The sequence below is a fragment of the Ovis aries genome, chromosome 7, assembly GCF_016772045.2.
Source record: "Ovis aries strain OAR_USU_Benz2616 breed Rambouillet chromosome 7, ARS-UI_Ramb_v3.0, whole genome shotgun sequence".
In the NCBI taxonomy this organism is placed as follows: domain Eukaryota; kingdom Metazoa; phylum Chordata; class Mammalia; order Artiodactyla; family Bovidae; genus Ovis; species Ovis aries.
In genome coordinates this window covers 66,154,818-66,177,621 of record NC_056060.1, presented here as the reverse complement: position 1 = coordinate 66,177,621, position 22,804 = coordinate 66,154,818, and the positions used below count along the sequence as shown (strand labels likewise).

The following is a 22,804-nucleotide window of genomic DNA, read 5'->3' as shown; positions in this document are numbered from 1 at the left end:
AAAGTGAGGGTGGATAACTTGAAAGCTTATACACTTGCCACCATCCTTTCTATAAGCCACAGAACTTCAGGACACAGTTTACATGGCATAAAACCACAGAGAAGACCCAGAGCTCCAGCTGAGAAGGCACACACGCAACAAACCTACCTTGCCTGAAGTTGCGATTAATGACTGTGCTCTAAATTATGTTGCTCTGAAGTGCTAATGAAATGTGTTAAAGCTCAATGAAAATCAGAACACATTTGAATAATAAGCATCCCTTTATTTGCTGACGCCATTACAAAAACCGATTACATTAGCAACAAAGAGTGTTTTCTTGAGTTGAAGTCAGAGGCAGTTACTCCCCAAAATGTTAAGTAAAACAGTGTACAACATCAGTATTAAAATGTTAAATTTTACATTGTCTTTACCACTTTTGATCTTCTGAACAATTTTATTGAGCAAAATAAGGTAAAAGATTACATGTTTATTTTTATCTTCAGGAATGTAAAGGTCTAATTATTCAAACAGTTTTTATTATAAAACTAAACTCTGAAGGTGTCTACAGAGTTGGCTTTTTTCTCTCTTTAAATCAGTAGTCTAACAAGGATTAGAAAAGACAAAACTCTGTTCAGTGTTTCTGACAAAGTAGAAAGGGTGAAAACATAAATAAGGCTTTAATTTGGCAAAATATAATACAATGCCTTCTGTTATCCTTGAATGAACAGCTTCCCAATTACTTCACTCTGCAAAAGATCAGAAAGAAACAAATTCATTTTAAAACAAAGAAACAAAAGATAATCAGAAGACATCTGTCAAACACCAAAGGTATATATTCCATTTGATCTAGCATGGCCCTTTCAACTAAAATCAGAACAATCAATACTAATGGCAATCAAAAATAAGAGAAAAATCTCAGGATTCAGAAGAAGTTTTCAGATGGATCTTAAAATCAGTTCAGTTCAGTCGCTCAGTCGTGTCCGACTCTTTGTGACCCCATGAATCGCAGCACGCCAGGCCTCCCTGTCCATCACCAAATCCCAGAGTTCACTCAGAGTGATGCCATCCAGCCATCTCATCCTCGGTCGTCCCCTTCTTCTGCCCCCAATCCCTCCCAGCATCAGAGTCTTTTCCAATGAGTCAACTCTTCGCATGAGGTGGCCAAAGTACGGGAGTTTCAGCTTTAGCATCATTCCTTCCAAAGAAATCCCTATGTGAGCCAAAACCTCAGACCAAACTGAGAATAACGTAGGGATTTTGAACTCTATTTAGAAAACACTGAAGTACACAACATTGGGAATCCATTTGTATTACTGCTCCACTCAAGAGACCATAAAGCTAATAAGATGAATTAACAGCACTGAAAAGAGACTGAAATTTAGAACTCTCTACCCACGAATAAATAATTTAAGTTTTAGAGATTTTTCTAAGGCCTTTTGAAGCTTTCCAAGTCAGATAAAATGACCAAAGAAATTAAACTTCAAAGGCATTAAAAAAACTAAAAGGTGCAACATGAGAAGTTTGACTGGATCCTGGTTTGGAAAAAAGTAACTAAAAAGATCATGAAAAACACTGGGCTGGAAGAAGCACAAGCTGGAATCAAGATGACGGGAGAAATATCAATAACCTCAGATATGCAGATGACACCACCCTTATTCCAGAAAGTGAAGAAGAACTAAAAATCTTCTTGATGAAAGTGAAAGTGGAGAGTGAAAAAGTTGGCTTAAAGCTCAACATTCAGAAAACGAACATCATGGCATCTGGTCCCATCACTTCATGGGAAATAGATGGGGAAACAGTGGAAACAGTGTCAGACTTTATTTTGGGGGGATCCAAAATCACTGCAGATGGCGATTGCAGCCATGAAATTAAAAGACACTTACTCCTTGGAAGAAAAGTTATGACCAACCTAGATGGCATATTCAAAAGCAGAGACATTACTTTGCTGACTAAGGTCCATCTAGTCAAGGCTATGGTTTTTCCTGTGGTCATGTATGGATGTGAGAGTTGGACTGTGAAGAAGGCTGAGTGCTGAAGAATTGATGCTTTTGAACTGTGGTGTTGGAGAAGACTCTTGAGAGGCCCTTGGACTGCAAGGAGATCCAACTAGTCCATTCTGAAGGAGATCAGCCCTGGGATTTCTTAGGAAGGAATGATGCTAAAGCTGAAACTCCAGTACTTTGGCCACCTCATGCGAAGAGTTGACTCATTGGAAAAGACTCTGGTGCTGGGAGCGATTGGGGGCAGGAGGAGAAGCAGACGAGAGAGGATGAGATGGCTGGATGGCATCACGGACTCGATGGACGTGAGTAAGTCTGAGTGAACTCCGGGAGTTGGTAATGGACAGGGAGGCCTGGCGTGCTGCGATTGATGGGGTTGCAAAGAGTCAGACACGACTGAGCGACTGAACTGAACTAAAAAGATATTTCAGGTATAAGTAGAGACACCTGAATATGCGCTTAAAAAAGGGGTGATAAAGAATTGCTGTTTTTGTGATTTTGGATGGACAGTGATACTGCAGATTTATAAGAGAATATCTTTGTTCTTGACATGCATACTTAAGTGCTTAGGGATAAAAGATCATGTTATCTGAAAGTTACTTTCTAATGGTTTAACAGCAACAAAATATGTATACAAAAATAAAAAGATGAAGCAGTTGAAGGGTGACTGAGTGTTATATATTCTTTCAACTTTTCACTATGCATGAAATTTTTCAAAAAGTTGAGGTGAAAAGAAGCAATCAGAAAGTTAAAAGTAATCACTGGCTATCACATACTATAATTGAAGCAAGATTAACAGCCGATCAGAAAGTCTACGTAGGCCACTGGTATACATTAAACTAAGAAATGCTGTGTAAACACATTACAGAAAATGAAGATCCACGTGACAATCACGTGTAAAGTACAGAAATGGAAGCTAAGTCTTTATCTGAAACATTAACTCTCATACTTCAATATACCAAAAAAGAACTTTTTTCTTTCAGAAACAAAAGACAATTTTATCATTTATAAATCTATTTGTTAAAGGGAGTAAGGAGGGCACATATATAACAAACACATAAACAAAATTTCACCTTTTTCCTGGATACCTTAAAAGTCTCTCCAATTCACTAGTGACAAACTAAGTTTCAACCTCAGGAAAAAGCCAGGACTGAAGGAAGAAACTAAAAGAGGCTGGCAAGAGAGGGTTAGATAGAATGAGGAGAAAAGAAAGCAATGACAACAAGGATCAGAATACACAGTGCTTGAAGTAGGGAAGAGAAAAGTACTGATTAAGAGCACAGGGCCTCGGCTCAGACCACCTTGATTTAAATCCTAGCTCAACTAGTTCTAGCTATGTAACTTTGAGCAATTTACAGAACCTGTTTGGCTCTCTTGTAAAATGGGAATTATAATATAATAAGGGATTATTATTAACAATCCCTACCTGGGTGTTCTTTGGAAGGAATGATACTAAAGCTGAAACTACAGTATTTTGGCCACCTCATGCAAAGAGTTGACTCATTGGAAAAGACTCTGATGCTGGGAGGGATTAGGGGCAGGAGGAGAAGGGGACGACGGAGGATGAGATGGTTAGATGGCATCACCGACTCGATGGATGTGAGTCTGAGTGAACTCCGGGAGTTGGTGATGGACAGGGAGGCCTGGCGTGCTGCGGTTCACGGGGTCGCAAAGAGTTGGACACAACTGAGCGACTGAATTGAACTGAACTGAACCTATCTACTGCACTGGGTTGCTGTGAATATTTAAATGAATGACCACACGTTAGAAGCATGTTCATTCTCAGAGGAACACTTACAAAGTGTTAGCTCTTAAAACCATCATCCTTCTTCCACAATTCCACAAACAGGTTCCAGGTAAGGGATCCTGGGTGTTTTGGTCTCAATATTTGTCTCCCTCTCCCTCAAAATTCCTATGCTAAGAATCTAACCCCCATGGTAATGGTATTTGGAAATGGGGCCTTTAGGAGAGTCCACTCATGAATGGGACTGATACCCTTATAGAATTCGCCTTCTACTTCAGGGGACACAGGTTCAATCCCTGGTCTGGGAACTAAGATCCCACATGCTGCAGAGCAGCTAAGCCCATGTCCGCAATTAGACAGAAGTCAGAGGTCTGCAACTGAGACCCAACACAGTAATTAAATAAATATACATATCTTTTTAAAAGGCATGGGGGAATGGTAGCCTTCTTTTTGGAGAGGTGGTGGGGCGGGGAGAGAAGAGTAGGAGATGAGTAGGCAGATCTCCAAGAGAAAAGAAAGGTTAATGTTTTCCAAATTAAGGATACAAGATAAATATACCTACCCCTACAATTCACAGAAATGCTAAGTTCTGTGTATTAGGATTTAGAAAACTAAATTACTATATATTATTTCTCTCATTTTTGCCTTTTAAAAACAGCTTTTCCCATACTGAAAATGTACAGCACTACCTTAAACAATTCATATGTACTTGAAATACATACTAAGAAGAAGTAAGATTCCTGGTGGGAATGTAAATTGGTTCAGCTGATACGGAAAACAGTACGGAGGTTCTTCAAAAAACTAAAGAGTCAACATGTTATTGCTGTTGTTTAGTTGCTAAGTTATGTCCGACTCTGCAACGCAACAGACTATAGCCCACCAGGCTCCTCTGTCCATTTCCCAGGCAAGAACTTCATGGCAAATAGATGGGGAAACAGTGGGAACAGTGGCTGACTTTATTTCTTTGGGCTCCAAAATCACTGCAGATGATGACTGCAGCCATGAAATTAAAAGACGTTTACTCCTTGGAAGGAAAGTTATGACCAACCTAGATAGCATATGACAATGCAGAGACATTACTTTGCCAACAAAGGTCCGTCTAGTCAAGGCTATGGTTTTTCCAGTAGTCATTATGGATGTGAGAGTTGGACCATAAAGAAAGCTGAGCGCGGAAGAATTGATGCTTTTTCTCCAACTGTGGTGTTGGAGAAGACTCTTAAGAGCACCTTGGACTGCAAGAAGATCCAACCAGTCCATCCTAAAGGAGATCAGTCCTGGGTTTCACTGGAAGGACTGATGTTGAAGCTGAAACTCCAATACTTTGGCCACCTGATGCAAAGAGTTGACTCACTGGAAAAGACCCTGATGCTGGGAAAGATTGGGGGCAGGAGGAGAAGGGGACGACAGAGGATGAGATGGTTGGATGGCATCACCAACTCAGTGGACATGGGTTTGGGTAGACTCTGGGAGTTGGTGATGGACAGGGAGGCCTGGCATGCTATGGTTCATGGGGTCTTAAAGAGTTGGACACGATTGAGTGACTGAACTGAATTTAATGGAAAAGATATTAAAATGTGTGTGTGTGTGTGCGCGCGCGCGCGCACGTGCTGTATACCATAAATTAAAACAAGATTGTAAATTAACTGTACCGCAATGTTTAAAAAAGTAATAAACTATACCTAAATAAAATAGGGGGGAAAAAAGAGAAGATTCTTGACATCAGACATTAACCTATAAGTTCTGATGATTAAGAAATTTGTATTTCTAATTTAATCATCCGGTAGTATTGATAGTTTTAAAAGAGTTAACAAGAGGGAGTATACATTGAGCAAAAATGATGGCTGAAGTTAAAAAACTAGGGCTAACACAAACATTTAAAAGGCATAAAGAAGAGCTGTGGGAACCAAGGGATCCCTACAGAGGGGTAATCATTGTCAATGCTGGATAGAACCTATGCAAGGAGAGTTCTCAAGTGCTAGTGGACCTCTAAATTCATATAATCCATCTAACCTGCATGATACACTACTGATCACTCAACCGGCCTTTCACTTGCCAAAAGTGGACTTATGTTCACCAGCTGACAAAAGAATGCTGAGTTATCACTTAGATAAGCTTCCTGCTAAACAACAGTTCAGTTTCAGTTGTGTTGCCAGGGTATATGTATTTCTTTTAACAAATTCCACACTGTAATTTTATAAACCAGAAAGAAAAAAATCTGAAAAATAAAAGTGTTATTATTGATGATCAGTGTAAGGATCAAATTTTGTATGATTAAGACCAAAATGGAAACAGGCAGGCAAGCCAAAATGGTTCAGACCACATGTCTGAGAAAAAAACAAAGAAGATAATAACTAGAGAATACTTTTGAGATGCTAGTGAGATATTATTGACAAGGCTTAAAGGAAAAGGGTAACAGGACAGCTTATAATTTTGCAGGTTCTCAGAAATGAAACCCTTCTATGGACTGACCTCACCATATTTAGAATTCATAACTATTTGCAGTATCTTGTATGCAAAAGAAAATCCTGTATCAGCTCCAGCAATTAGGCAATGACATAGAATGACAGGTCATTTCATCCAGTTCCTGGAACAGCAGAAAAAGAAGCCTTTCTCCAGAGCAGAGAGTAGCAAGTAAAGAAGTAGATACTGTGAGGATAGTTACTTCTTTTAAAAATTTTTAAGCAGTGAAATTAAAAAAAAAAAAAAAACCTAGGATGGTATCCTGAGGCATAAAGTTAAAATAAGATATTTGAGCATGTTTTCAAGACTAAACAGAAGCAGTACGTGGAGAAGAAAACAGGACTGAAGATGTGGGAAGGAAAGCTGCCCTGGGACATAGGAAGCAAGGTTATTTTCTCAGTTAGGGGAGGGTGGTAAAGCGGTAGAAGTTTAACTCTACGCAACTGAGAAGTCAGCTTACCAAGGATAAAAGACTGAGATATAATTCTTGTTGTTGACAAGTTAGAAGAATGAATTGAGTTTACGTGCAAAGTCTCCTTAGCGGTAACTGACCTGAAATAGCAGTTTAAAGAAGAGTATGTACTAAGGCAGGCAAGAGGACAATCAATCTACAAGTGAGATAGAATGCCCCTGGAATCAAGACGGAGGTCCCTCCCAACTTTTTCAGGGCACCCAACCTATCCTGGGGCTTCCCTGGGGGCTCAGTTGGTAAAGAATCCGCCTGCAATGCAGAAGACCTGGGTTTGATCCCTGGGTTGGGAAGATTCCCTGGAGAAAGGAACAGTTACAAAATGGTATTCTGGCTTGCAGAATTCCATGGATTATATAGTTCATGGGATCACAAAGATTTGGACATGACTGAGCGACTTTCACTAACCTATCCTGAGGACTTTGCATAAGCTAAGAGTTTGAGTGCTGAAAGGGAGAATTCAGTGTAAGTTGCCCCGTGGCATTGCACAGGCCACTCCACTGATCTCCAGGACAGCATGCTTATTATAGAACAAACAGCTTCAAAAGAAGAATACCTAAAGTATTCAGTGCATACCAGAACATCTTAATTACCAAAGGCATTGTGACTTAAGTCATTCTTAAAACAGGTAAAACCCAGGAACCAACAATGAATTCATCAACACGCATTCTCAGGTCATATGGGCAAAAAATTTCATAACATAGTCTGGCTAATGATGGTTTATTTATCTTCAGCTAAGACTCTCACTTCAAGAATTAAAAAATGTATTTCTTTGATTACCCATAAGCAACCTTAAATAAAATCCAGCTTCCAATGTAAATTGTGATGACAATTTTTCAGTTCAGCATCTTATGTGAAAGGTCAAAGAAGAAAAGTATTTCTATATGAAAATATTAATTCAAAAGGGTATATACACGGCTCTGTTCATTGCAGCATTATTCACAATAGCCAAGATTATAGAAACAACCTAAGTGTCCACTAATGAATGAATGGATAGAGAAGGTAAACACACACACACACACACACACACACAATGAATTACTACTCAGCCATAAAAAAAGAAGGAAATACTGCCATTTGCAACAACATGGTTAGAACTTGGAAGTATTATGCTAAATAAACTAAGTTAGAGAAAGACAAATAACATGATTTCACTAGTATATAGAATCTAAAGAAAAAAAAAAAAAAACAGGCAAAATAAGACACAACAAAAACTCACAAAACAGAACAGCTTAGTGGCTACCAGAAGGGAAGCGAGTTGGAGGGTGGGCAAAAGTGAAAAATGAGGTCAACTGTACGGTGACAGATGGTAACTAGTCTTGTGGTGGTTATGACCTTGCAATGTATACAAGTATAATGCTATAATCATGAAACATATATACTTAAAAAAAAAGGTATGCATTTTTTAAAAAAAGGTATGTATTTTCTTCTCTAAACTACAAGATCAAAGTATGCACAAGATGGAAACAAAACTCCAAGAAAGCTAAAGTTGTCATTTGGAGGTTTTGAGAGAGATACAAAGCAAAAATCTCCACTATGGTAACAAGAGTTTCTATATTTATGGTAAATACACACTGTATTATACATTCACACACACTATGTCAATTATCCACGGACAGACAGCAATTCTTCGGTTATTCTTACCTAATACCTGATAGTGTTCTTTCTCCTTTGTGAGCTGTTGGTTTACTGCCTGAAGCAACTGTTGTAACTGTGTTACAGTCTGATTTAGACTTACAGACATTGTCTCCTTCTCAGAAGACTCCTAAGAAAAAGATTAAAGAGATGAAAAACCCTAAGCATAAGGAAAAGGCATTTGCAACCAAAAACAGAAAATTTTTTTTTGTTGTTTTACACACAGATATAAAAAAATCTGAAAGATGACATGAAAATTGACAATAAAAACCACATAGAGCAATAGTATTTGCTACCTAGCAGTGCAGGTTAGTCTGCACCTAAGAAAGCTTAATGTTATATAAATGTTGTCACTAGGCTACAACGGGAAAAATAAAGAATCTATGAATATCAGACAAAAACCTTTTTCTGCTTTCATAAAAAAATGTACAAAGAGCCAAAGGAGAATACACACAACAGAAAAATAACAAACATATATTGAGCTCTTACAAAATTTGAGGCACTGTTAGGTTACCCACTATTCTGAGTGTTTTATATAGTAACTCATTTATTCCCTTCAACAATCCTACAAAATACGTACTATTATCATTACCTTTTATGGAGCAACTAAAGCCCAGAGAGGCTAAAGAGTTCCCCCTAAGTCAACAGAATCAGGATTCAAGTGCAAGACGCAGAGTCTACCGTCTTCAGTAGTATACCGTAATACCTCCCAACTCAAACCTAAACATTAACGTAATATCTCACCAAGCTTTACAGTGAAAACAAACATTAATAAAAACAGACTTTCAGATCAGATACCCCAAAGAAAAGATGACCTTGAGTTAAGAATGCAGCAAAATTGATGGAAGCACATTACAAAGGCATTTTTTCAGTCAGAGATGGATCTTGTACATTTTTCATTCTTCACATAATTTATAAAGTAACTAGCCCAGAGATCTGGAGCTAAAGAAAATGCATACCGTTTCTTGGGAAACATCACTATTCTCAATAACAGTAGTGTCTCCAGCAGCTTTTACTATTTTTGACTGGATAAGATCTAGTGACTGTTGAGCCTGTAAGGAAAGCAATATAGAGCGTATCAATACTACAAGTGATAGATAACTATATATATATATGAAAAAATGAGTGATTTCCTTAGATATTTTGTATAAAACTAAAGCTCTTCTCACAATACAACATAAAAGTCAACCTGTTCAAGTTTTTTCTCCAAAATCAAATAGCTGTCTCCCCTACCAGATTATAAAAACACATGCTCACAAACAATGAAGAAGATGTATAAAGAAATTAAAAGCAGAAATAACCTCAGTGGTATCTAGGTTAGATCAAGATCATATTAGTGATATTAGTCTAGATCAGAGGCTGGCCAAATCTAGCCAAACTCTGTCTTTGTACAGTTTACAAGCTAAGAATGGTTTTTACATTTTTAGAGTCATGTTAGACAAAGAGCATGTGAAAGAAACTATAGGTGGGCAGTAAATCCTAAAACTTTTGAGTTTATTGATTCCTGGTGTGAATCCCTCATCAGCACGTATACGTCCTAATGGAAGATTGGTACAAAATGTTCTGTAAGTGGGCTTTTAACATACACATTACTTCATGAAAAATTTTGTTATCTTTTTACATGTCAATAAATATTTACATGCATTTCCAATCACGAGTTACACAATATTTCTATTATATAGATATGGGGCAGTTCACTATCAACTATTGTTGCCATTTTATGCCAAACAACATGGCATATCCATATCTTTGAGCACCTGTTTAATATCTTTAAAGCACCTTCTGAGAAAATAAATTGTTAGGCTAAAGCTGCATGTTTTATTAGTTTGTCCAATGTCGAACACTAAAATCAAGTATCAAAGTAAATTAGATTGCTCAGTCTTGACAATGTATTATATACATCTAAGTCAGAGCTCCAAAATTTTTTAAGTTCACATTTTCTCTACTGGCCACAACATCAAAGAAACATGAACCAACTCTAGAGTCCTAGACTTTTGCATAATAATTATAAGCTATAATCATATAGAACCAACAGAAATTTTCCCTTCAATCTTTCAGAAAGTGACATATTTGTTTTGCTGACTATATCTCCTATAAACACAATCATAGCTCGAAAGCAGCTCTGATAAAAGCATATACAAATTACACTATTAAAAATCTCAACAGCATTACAAATAACTTGTCAAACTAATGCAAAGAATAAAAAACGTAATCCTAAAGATCACCCATCTACATGAGATTAAGAGAAACATACTTTTACAAAGAAATAAAGGAATAAATTTCTGAAACAGCAGAGGTCTACACTTCTTTTAGATACATGAGGTGAGATGAGATGAGGTGAAAGTCGCTCAGTCATGTCCGACTCCTTGCGACCCCATGGACTGTAGTCTGCTAGGCTCCTCTGCCCATAGAATTCTCCAGGCAAGAATACTGGAGTAGGTAGCCATTCCCTTCTCCAGGGGATCTTCCCAACCCAGGATTCAAACACAGGTCTCCCGCATTGCAAGCGGATTCTTTACCATTTGAACCACCAGGGAAGCATGAAGATCCAAAGAAATATACTTTGTAAATGACTATATAAGCAAATCCCAATAAAAAACATATAAATGTAACCAAATTTTTTAAGAGTAATATCAATTGAATTCAAAATGTAATCTGTATACAAAGTAATTAATTATATAAATATGATGAAAAGAAGTGAATTAAGAAAAATGGAAAAACAAGCCAAAAAGTCTAGTTCCAAATATGTAACTATGTAGCAAACAGCTTAAATTTAAGAACAAATTAATGGGATGATGCAAAAGAATAAATCAAAGTTAGCAGTATGTCAGCTTAAGACTCACAGTACAACACATTATAATGATACGGCATCTCCAGGACAAGCAGGGTCTCACCTTATGCAAGTCACCAGCTACTTTCTGCCTTTCACTTTGTTCAGTTCTAAGTTTTGCATGTGTTTCATTTAACTGTTTCTTTAACTGTAAAAATAAAGGAACACCACAATTAATTCACATCCTTCTTTGATTATGCTGAGATCCCTAGGACTGAAGAACGAATGAGAAAGAATGGGATCACTAACAGTTATTATGCACAGTGGATTAGCCAATATGCTGCACCAGATGTATAGAAAAGCTGTAAGCAGTGGAGATTCCAATCTGTAAAGCTAAACTTAAGAAAAGCTACAGAAACAAACTAGAGTTTAGAAAACTGCAAATATAAAAGCAAAACCATAAAATTACAGTAGAGTATTACTATTTTAAGTACTGTTATTCAGTCACTTAAGTCGTGTCCAAGTCTTTGGGACCCCATGGACTGCAGCACACCAGGCTCTCCTGTCCTTCACTATCCCCTTCACTAGCTCTGGGAGAAAGTGAATCAAGCTGTTTGAGCAACAGCTTGCTCAAACTCATGTCCATTGAGTGAATGATGCCATCCAACCATTTCATTCTCTGTCGGCCCCTTATCCTTCTGCCCTCCATCTTTCCCAGCACCAGGGTCTTTTCCAATAAGTCGGCTCTTCACATCAAATGGCCAAAGTACTGGAGCTTCGGCTTCAACATCACTCCTTCCAATGAATATTCAGGACTGATTTCCTTTAGAATTGACTGGTTTGCTCTCCCTGCAGTCCAAGGGACTCTCAAGAGTCTTCTCCAACACCACAATTCAAAAGCATCAATTCTTAGCGTGCTCAGCCTTCTTTATGGTCCAATTCTCACATCTATATATGACTACTGGAAAAACCATAGCTCTATCTGGACCTTTGTTAGAAAAGTGATGTCTTTGGTTTTTAATACACTGTCTAGGTTTGTCACAGCTATTTTAAGTATTATTCACTATTCATAAAGCATTTTCATTCACATTTATTTCAAATTAAAAGGCAAGTAATAAAGTTTACTAATCGTTTAAAGGTTTTCTTAACCTATATAGTTAAGAATTATGTAATAGTTTTAAAAACACTGAACAGAAAATGAAACCTTCAAAAATACAGTAAAATGAAATCTTCAAAAATTTAAATGTTGTTCATCCTTTAAGATGTCACTAGAGAGATGAGTGCAAGACCACAATGACTTAACTATACCAACAAGAAACATCTTAACATATACATCTCAACCAACTTGTTGAAAGAGTTATAAAGCTGTATTAAACTCCAGCATCAATACATACTGCCTCTTCTCTCGGTAACTATTCTGAATAATTATGAATGAAGGAAATGGACTGACAAAAAATAACTTTTTAAATTAAACTCATCAAATTAATTGATTATGCCTCTTACCCATAAGCAAAGCATTCCAAACAGTTCTGGAAACCCCATAGGGGAAAATATAAGACACTGGCATTTCAAACATGTAGAAAGAATCAGTGCATGCACGACATGCCATTTGCAAATTGATTTTGCAAACTCTATTCAAAATGCTTCAGTTTCACTCCTTTATTTAACTCTGATTTCATACATCAGAGAGGTTATGCCTTTGGCCCAGGATCATACAATATATAAGCAAAAACAAAATTACTTTAATATATCTTAAAATGTGGAAGTTACCCTGAGCAAAAAACAAACAGAAAGATTAAAATGAAGACTGCAAACTCAAGGCAAAAAAAAAATTCTAATACCGTTCAAAATGACCTTTTGACAGAAGGGTCAAAATATACAAAGAAAGCACCAGGCTAAATGGAGACTCAACATAATCCTTGGGTTTGAAGCTACTATTGGAGTCAGCCACCAAGCACCAAAGTTAAACATAAAATCTCCAACAACTGTAGTTAGAAATGGATTTTTTTAAACCACATTATAGGATAAAGCTGTAGCATACCACAGTACCAATCTGCGCAATATATAGCAAGTGTACCTAAAATTAATCTTACATTGCAGTGGAAATGATTCAATTCAGGTAAAATGAAGGTAAATTTTATTTTAAAACTAGAAAGGGGTGTGTGTATGGACAGGGGGTCACGGTGGGGACTTGATGTGTACATTTCACTGACAGCCCTACTCTGAAAATTGATTCCCATGGATCACTGCTGTAACACCGCTTAACATGAATGAGTTAAGAAGTTTTCTTTGGTATACAGCAATACTAAAAAGAAAATTCCAAATTTGGCAGCACCAACTTATAGTAAGGAGATAATCAGCTTATTGCGATTGTACTAGAGTTCATTCAGGTACTTTTTAAAAATCTAGTAACATTTTTAATTTTTAAAAGTCACAGACATAATGACCTTTGTTTGAAACATACAATAAGATAGTCATGTTTATGTAACAAATAAGCCTGTCAATCAGTGTAAATTTCCAGAAAATTTAAGAATGGGAGTACAGTATACTCTATGTCTTTATACAACATTTAGCTAACTCTGAGACTGTAGTTTTAAAATTATTATGCTCTGAATGATATGATGATGGTAAAGAATTCCATAAGCTTTGTCTTATATATAATGTATAGTAATGCCAGTTAAAATAAGAAGCTATATAATGAACAGAAATGCCAGTTAAAATAAGAAGCTAGATTTGGATCACTGCCCTTGAAAGAAGAGTATGTATCTTCCACCTTCAATAATCTCCTTCCACGTTAGAATATAAGAGGCCCAGTTAACTATGGTAACTCTGAGAAACTTTACAACGCAGCCAGTCTTTACACTGTTTGTTTAATATCTTCATTCACTGAAAATAATGCTGTTGAAGAAATTTGGTTTTATAAAACACAGAAAACTTTTTTGAAAAAGAGTTGCAAGCCATACATGCCATTGTTAGGAGCTAAGAAAAGAAGGATCATCTTAGGAATCAAGAAAAGACAGACCATCTTGAATCATCAGAATATGAAGATTATCTTAAACTTTAAAAATGCCAAGCTAAGGGTGTTAGCAAGGAGAAAGGTTTGGATGGCTTCTCCACATGTCAACACAAGTGTTTTCAGAGCCTACTTGATACACAGTGGAGAACAAGCTTCTTACCAAATTTAGCTCTTCATTCTGTCTTACTGCTTCAGAATATGAATCATCAAGTTTTTTCTGCAATTCAGTCAACAGATCTTTCAGCTGCAATGAAGTTTAGAGTTTAAGATTGATCTCCTTATGATATCCCATGTTTGTTTGCTACTTGGAAGCTCTGCCACAAACAACTTACACTGAGATAGTTTATCATTCTGTTATAAATTTAACTTCACCTGAGAAGCAAGATTGAAAAAATTCTATTGTAAGTACCTCTCTGACTTCTGTAACATAGGTAGATCGTTCCATTTCTGCTTTCTCTAGTTCCATTTCCAAATGCTCTCGTTCTCTTCTCAGCTAGCAATGCAACAAAGAAGGAAAAGTTAAGAAACGTATTTAAGATACTTCCCTACAATGAAAAGTTACAACACTTACTGAATCCAAAACTATACCATCTCAATAAAGGTACAACAACCACATCATTAGATAAAACACAGCCTGTAACAGAACCCTTAATGCTAAAAATGAGGCCATAGGTTACAAATCAATCAATGAGATAACATACATTTTCAGTATCTTTATTTTCTCTTCTTAACTGATCTAGCTCTTGCTCCAAAGATGTGAATGACAACTGCATCTGAAATGTGAAATAATTATAGGACCAAGTCAAACCACCAATGAATGATACAAAGGCTTTTCTATCTTGTAGAATTTTAATCAATTAGATACTTCAGAGGTGTTTTTTGTTTTTTTGGAGGAGAAAGAGTGACTTTATTTCTTTGCCGGGCAAAGGGAGAAAACAGTAGACTACTCCCTCAAAAACCATGTCCCCATAGGTTTGTTTTTTTTTTAATGTATCTCATTTAAAGCCATAACTTAATTTTAAAAGCCCTTAAAAATGAGAGTGTCACATATAACTTGATTTAAACTGTGATCAAAACCTACCTCATTTGTATGACATTATATGAGGTCCAGCTAAAGTGCTTAATTTTTTAACAATTAACTGATAATCAGCTTCATCAATCCCCAAATGTATTATTACAGAATACCATCAACAATCCTAGATTCTGCACAGGCTGGCCCAGGAAAACAAGCGAGCAAGAGATGGCACTCTTTACCACACCCAAGTACTACTATCCATTTTATATGAGCATTCAAGATACTAGATTTGGGCATCTTTGAAGATTCTGAAACCACTTCCCTGATGGATATAGATGGAAAACTATAAATAGAAGAAAAACTAAGACTGCATTAACAACATTCAGGTCCCATGAACAGAAAAAGGACTTACTTTTTCTTAAATACTATATCATGAGTCACAAATTAGTGTTTTAAAACATTGTGAACACCAAATTATTTGCCTTATGTTATTGCACTGTGGTTCTTCAACACCACTTTACATTCTGTATCATTGCGGTGAAGGTGGGGGTGGGGGAGGAGCTCTTTAACACAGTGTTTTTAAAATTCTTTAAAACACTGTATCATTGCCGGGGGATGCTCTTTGAAATTCTGTGTTGGCCCCAGAGAGTTTCACCCTCAGTAAGCTATGGGTGAGGCCTAAAAACATTTCTAACAAGTTCCCATGTGATACTGATGCTGCTGATCCAGAACCTCCACATTGAGAACTGCCAGTCTGTTTGGATTTTGTTTTTTTTTCAACAGTTCACACAACTCTTACTTATTTTTTTCCCTAAGCTTTCTTTAAATACCTGTTTAATAGTCTTCTGTGATTCATCAACCTTAACTTTCCATTTATTCTCTTCTTGCTCCACACTTCTCTGTAGCTTCTGTAAAATTCCTTCCTATGAACACAGTATAGTTGTTCTGAAAAACTCAAGTTCTACTACAAAAATAAACTACTTAAGCCACTAAGTAATAAATTAATAATTATTTTAAGATGTAGATTAAAAATCATTTCCTACTGTTTCTGCAAGGACGGATTTGTATTTTTCACACTCTAGTTGTAATAATGTGTGCATTTCATCAGCTTCTTTCAACTTGTGCTCCAAATCCTGCAAAGAATGATATAAATAAAAATTCTCTAGTTTTACCAGAAAGTTTTGTGCCTCAAATTTGTTTCTGTACTTATTGATTTATTAAGATAAATGGCTTCTGTTTTATCATTAATCACTACATTTCAACCTTCTCAAGTAGCAGCAAAATTTAATGACACTGTTAAGTCATTTGATTTTCCTAATAAAACTCCCAGTCTGGGACTTCTCTGGCAGTCCAGTGGTTAAGACTCCATGCTTCCAATGCAGGGGACACAGGTTCGAACCCTGGCCAGGGAACTAAGATCTCACATGCCAGGAAAGAAAGTTTCGTCACTCAGTTGTGTCCGACTCTTTGGGACCCTAAGGACTGCAGCCTGCCAGGCTCCTCTGTCCATGGGATTCTCCAGGCAAGAATACTGGAGTGGGTTCCCATTCCCTTCTCCAGTGGATCTTCCCAACCTAGTGACTGAACCCAGATCTCCTACATTGCAGGCAGATTCTTCACTTTTCTGAGCCACCAGAGAAGCCAGGAGGAGTGGACAAAAGATAAAACTTCTAGAATACCTTTAATACAAAATATAATCATACAATTTTATATAAATAGGTTTGTGACTGTTTAGTGAGACAGTAAAATCAAAGCAGATCCTCATATGAAATAAAGTCACAATGCCACAGGGTTATATTCATGGCACTTGTGATACAAAAAAAAATGAATCTCCCAAATTTTAGCAGTCAAGCATAAAAATGCATCTAGGCTCTGAACACTCCTGAATAGTGTATTTGAGGATATGTTAGTAAACCAGTCAGGTTCTACCTATTAACTGATCTTTACTTCCTGAACACAAACTAAAAAGAAAATCAGAGATAAATATTCAGTTTTATAAATGACTAAGATAATAGAGCTAAAGAAATGACAAACACCAGCTTTGTACACATATCAAATTTGAGGAAGACAATAGCATTTGCACCAAAATGCACACAAAATGAAATCACCTTATAGTTTCTGAAAAGATCACTATTCTACTCATAATGTAGTTATTATCTTTCCCAAACTTAAAAGACAAATTCTGATTTATTCTTTTTTTCTACATTTGTTTAAAATATACATACTTTACTTCTTGAACTAACCTTAACCTCCTCTGAACCTGAAGCTCCAGCCACACATTCTTTTGCCTTCTTTTCAAATCCATGCAACCATTCACTATAACTCTGTGGAGAAAAAAATCAAATAACTAATTTTAAAAAATACCTAAATGAAGTAAGTAAAAGAAAGGTAAATAACCAAATTGGAAGATTATAAAAAGAAACCTACATAGACAAACACAATCCCTTTGGAAATCTCAAAAAAGATTATAGTTGTTAAGTAAGTTGTACATGACCTGGTCTTGAAAATAAACACTAAAAATATGCCTGTGTACTATATTACCATCAAAATCAAATCTAAATTTATTTACCCTGTCCAAGGATATTTGCAAATAAATTCAGGCCATACAGGTAAGATTTGGGCTCAAACTAGCCTCTACCACTAACCAGTGCTGGGACTAATAGATTTAATCTTTAAGACAGAGAAAGCCTAGATTAAGCAATTTTTCAAACTTTTTTTTTTTAGAAGATAGTTTCACAGAGATACACTAGTTAGAAGATTTCAGATTCTATGAAGGTGTTCCAGGCATTATGAAAATACTTGAAAATAAATATTATGAAACATTTTAAACATCATAATGAGAAATAAGAATATACAAACATTTATGTGTTTAAAATCAACAAAAATTATATTTGTACTGTAAGGTTAGCTGAGGCAAACACAGGCATTCTTATAGTTTTAGTCATTATTCCAAATTTTAAAATTAATTATTCTATATTTTTTATGCTTCTTGTCTAAACTTTAAACTCTGATAAAGAGTGTTTGGTAGATACTTTAAAGCAAATTTCCTCTTAGGTCTTTTAGGTCTTTGAAAGTAAAAGTGAAAGTCACTCAGTCATGTCTGACTCTTTGCCACCCCATGCGCTATACAGTCAATGGAATTCTCCAGGCCAGAATACTGGAGTGGGTAGCCTTTCCCTTCTCCAGGGGATCTTCCCAACCCAGGGATTGAACCCAGGTCTCCCGTATTGCAAGCAGATTCTTTACCAGCTGAGCCACAAGGGAAGCCTTAATACTGGAGTGGGTAGCCTATCCCTTCTCCAGCGGATCTTCCCCACCCAGGAACCAAACTGGGGTCTCCTGCATTGCAGGCAGATTCTTCACCAACTGAGCTATCAGGGAAGCCCACTGATAGCTCTTTGGTTTAGTTTAATTCAAGATTTAAAAAAACACACACACATGAAATTTCTATTAATTGCTCTAATTAAAAGCTTTACTTATGTGGCTGAATCAGGATTCTCTATATTTCATCAAATAAAAATAAAAAACAAAGAAAATTGGATGCTGAGACCACCCTGTAGTGCAATATCCCATAGTACATATTAGGCATAAAAGCCTCTTCATTTAAAAAAAAATTACATTTCCCTGTGGCTCAGTAGTAACAAATCCTCCTGTAATACAAGAGATGCAGGAGACGTGAGTTCAAATCCTGGGCTGGAGGAGGAACTGGCAAACCACTCCAGGATTCTTGCCTGAAAAATTCCATAAACAGAGGAGCCTGATGGGCTACAGTCTATGGGGTCGCAAAGAGTCAGACATGACTGACACAATCATAAATTTGATTGATGATGTAAAATCCTACTTAGCTTCAAATACTAAGATTCCATATAAATTAAATTCAGTTGAAAAATTGTTTAGACACTAAAAGTATATAAACTTCCCTTCAATCTTGGTCATATAGTTTAGATCTCTTCTATGTTGATTTTCTTAGCAAAAAAGCAATAGAAAACAGTTTATAAAAATTACTTCATGTATAAAAGCCCTTTTATATCTACTGACTATATTAATTCAATATTAAATTTAATTATTGCTTTATCTTAAGGTAAATAGTCTATTATCCATCATATCTCTAAAAACTTATACACTAGACTCTAAGTAGCAGACAGAAACTTAATATATTTCTTAAATATAGACTACATGGAAAAGTATTCAACTTTTAACAAGTGGATGAACAGACACCAAATATAATCATCCATGTCTTATAGTGATTCATAAATATTTATAGTGTAAAAAAGGTTTGGTGGTTGTAAGTGGGTAATATAGCTATTAAGAAAAAATTTGTTACATTAAAAAGAATTTTTTAATTCTGGTGATCTTATACATTCTTTAAAGAAGAGAAATATAAAGCATGAACTCTTCTGGCTCATAAAATACTATCAAACAAATCTCCCAATTTCATTATTTCATTAATGAAATATAGAATAGGAATACAGAAATAAAAATGACTTATGGCTACAAAGTGAAAAAAATATATGAAATATAGGAAGAACAGCTCCTCCTAAACAGTCTCAATGTTTATAATGTATCTACTAGATTCTCTTTTTTCTGGCTAGCTCTTTTTATACTGGATAAATTTCTTCTGATAACTTTGAAAATTTAAAAAAAAAAAAAAAACAGCACTGGAACTGACAATTTATCCATATTGCCAGAACAAGGTATTTCATCAGTTCAACCAATTATCTATTAAGTGAGCAAACCTGAATATATCCTCAACAGTTACAATGAAAACAGAAGCATTTTTGCTTCTTCTGCAAGTTAGACATAGAATATACATAGATAAAATCTAAGAGAGCAAGCAGCTAAACTCAGACTGCACAGAGAACAGGTCATTAAGTTTACTTACATCACACCTGGCACCCAAAACCCTCTCCTTGGAGAAATATCCTGATTCAAAATTTGGGGCAGGAAATGCATATGATAAATCCAGGAACATCTTATCACACCACTAAGCAAAGAAGCTACCAAAGATTAGCAGTGCTGTGTCAAAAAGATTTGGTAGACTAAATAGGCTCCAAAGGGCCAAAGAAGCACAGGCAAACACTGTTGTTGATTAGCTGCTAAGTCATGTCCATGTTCAACTTTTTTCGACCCCATGGTCAATAGACTCCTCTGTCAACAGAATTTTCCAGGCAAGAATACTAGAGTGAGTTGCCACTTCCTTCTCCAGAGAATCTTCCCAACCCAAGGATCGAACCCACATCTCCTGCACTGGCAGGCAGATACCTGATCACTGAGCCTTATGGCCCTCCTAATGGAAGTGCACATCACTGCTCATGAAATAGTCTTACCTCCACCCTGTCACACCCCTGAAGTGCTGAGTCTGAATCTAATCAGGCCTCCAATGGTTACCCATTTACGAGATACACAAGGACAGAGGAACATACTGACATTATAGGGATGCAGTCAGCTAAATCCAGACTGGGAAAATGAACTTGAAACCACTACATCATAAAAAAAAAAAAGTGGGAGAGAAGGTATGCTGACAAAAGGGGACCTGTGGAATAAAAAGGATCTAAGAGACATCTTAGATGTCTTAAAGTCACATGTTGACTTTATTTGAATCCTGACTAAAACAAACTACAATACATTGTTATTATTTCATTAAAATAGACTGTATCACAACTGAAGAAATCCAAGTATTGTAGATATAGGATATAAGAAATTTTTTAAAAATATAATAATAGTATTTTTTGAAGGAATCCTTATTATTTAGAAATATTCACTGATGAAATGCTCTGATGTTTGACTTCCTCCAAAATAAAACTGTATCAATGCATGTCATATAGGTAATTGTTAAGGTGAGATACGAGGTACATCAGGCTCATTATGCTATTCTCTCTACTTTTGACTGTATGTATAATTTTCCATTAAAAGAAAAAAAGACCTATATTATCATTTTAGAAAACTACATGAACACTCACTGGCTTTCTTTCTCTGCCCTAAAATATTCATTATATTCTCTGAATCAAGCAAACTTTTATCTCCCATTTAAAACGCATACAATCTCAAATAAAACAAGTTATTCCGAATCATCTTCAAGACTCTTGCTTAAAAAGTTAACAGATGACCAAAATCTTAAGTTTTGAAATAAAAAGAGCCTAGTTCTTAGTATTAAATACTTTTAAAAATAAAGTGCTCCTAAAATTAAGAAGGAATCACCTAAAATTAAGTTCTATTTTTAATAAAGCCATTAAGAATATTACTGATTTATTAACCACTACTAAGTCTTCCCTGGTGGCTCAGACAGTGAAGAATCTGCCTACAATGCAGGAGACCAGTGTTTGACCCCTGAGTCGGGAAGATCCCCTGGAGACAGAAATGTCTACCCACTCCAATATCCTTGTCTGGAGAATTCCATGGACAGAAGAGCCTGGTGGGCTGCACTCCATAGGGTTGCAGAGAGTAGGACACAACTGAGTGACTAACACTTTCAACCACTATTGACTTATGAAGAAATATTTCTTTCCCATTTATGATGTTTATAACCCAAATAATGTCATATATAAACTTTATAGATTATAATAAAGTAGCAATTGAAACAACATAAATTATCTGGAACCAAGTTAACTGATTTTAACTACTCAAGACACCCTAGGTTAAAAACGAGAAAGACTGATAAGCACACCATTAAAACCACGTGAAGACTGCAAATGCTACTTATTCACAACTTCCTTAAATAATGATAAAGATGCCATGTTTTAAAAAATAATAGTCTTACCAAATTAGAAGGGACAGACACCTTTGGAAATAATTTTTTGAGAACTTCTTTAGCTTCTAACTCAACAGCTTCCACGTGTTGTTGTCTTTCCTAAAGCAGAGGAAGCCCAAATCAAACTCAGAAGATTACAGAATTGAAAAATAAAAAAGCTACAGTCTTTTAAGCTTAAAGGAAGAAAAGGCAAATGTATTTTTTAAATTCTTATTACTGACAAATGTTCAAATTTCCCATTCTGAAATATCAAAATGCTTACATAAGAAAAAAATCTGCAAAATCTCAAAAGCATCCTAAGTAACAAGTAATGTCTTATATTAATCAAGCTAAGGCAATATCTGACAATATGAACATTTTCCTTGCCATCAAGTGATACCCCTCCAGGAAAAATTCAAAAACCAAACCAAAACAAAAAACACTTCCTACAGCTAAAACAAGCTACATGCAAAATATATGCATCTGGGTGACATAACTGAGGCTGGCAAGTCTCTTTCCAAAAAATACATCACTGATGGATACCATGGAATTAAAATGGCAACTTTGATACTTCCAGTTTCAAGGTCATGTGAAGCTATTTATGCTAAACAAAAGGGGAAAAAAGAACCACCAAAATTTGACAAGTGTACATATGAGAAAAGGAGTAAAGAGAAAGGGGAAAAATTAATGGTATACTACTTCACCAATGCCATACATCAAGAAAACTAATTCTGACACATATTCATGGACTCTGTCAGCTATAAATTTAAAGATAAGTATTACAAATGCATGTCTAGATTTGGTGATTTCAAATCCAAGTCTAATGGGTATCAATGATTAATTCAAAGCTGCAGTTTGTCAAAATTAGGATAATGATTTGATCACACAAAAAATATATATATAATATTCAAATTATCTCTACAAGATTTAAGAAAGACATCTATAAAAATACACATCTAAACAAAGCCAAGAAAATCATCTCAAAACAC

The 22,804-nt window shown here is 35.9% G+C and overlaps 1 protein-coding gene across 17 annotated transcripts in view; it reads right to left on the bottom strand.

Moving 5' to 3' along the window:
• Positions 1 to 241: 241 nt before the first annotated feature.
• The window catches only part of KTN1 (kinectin 1), a 105,668-nt gene continuing 83,105 nt past the window's right edge, over positions 242 to 22,804 (bottom strand). For 6 of the 17 annotated variants that reach the window (XM_042252558.1, XM_060418078.1, XM_015097084.3 and 3 more), the window contains 11 exons: positions 21,846 to 21,935; positions 17,332 to 17,412; positions 16,132 to 16,221; positions 15,919 to 16,011; positions 14,775 to 14,846; positions 14,483 to 14,566; positions 14,234 to 14,317; positions 11,182 to 11,265; positions 9,247 to 9,339; positions 8,297 to 8,417; positions 242 to 725 (listed from right to left, as the gene is read on the bottom strand). In XM_042252558.1, the coding sequence (XP_042108492.1) occupies positions 721 to 725; positions 8,297 to 8,417; positions 9,247 to 9,339; positions 11,182 to 11,265; positions 14,234 to 14,317; positions 14,483 to 14,566; positions 14,775 to 14,846; positions 15,919 to 16,011; positions 16,132 to 16,221; positions 17,332 to 17,412; positions 21,846 to 21,935 (897 nt within the window). In that variant the 3' untranslated portion in view covers positions 242 to 720. The remainder of the gene's footprint in view (positions 726 to 8,296; positions 8,418 to 9,246; positions 9,340 to 11,181; positions 11,266 to 14,233; positions 14,318 to 14,482; positions 14,567 to 14,774; positions 14,847 to 15,918; positions 16,012 to 16,131; positions 16,222 to 17,331; positions 17,413 to 21,845; positions 21,936 to 22,804) is intronic. The other 11 variants (XM_060418076.1, XM_060418081.1, XM_027971883.2 and 8 more) reach the window with 3 other exon arrangements.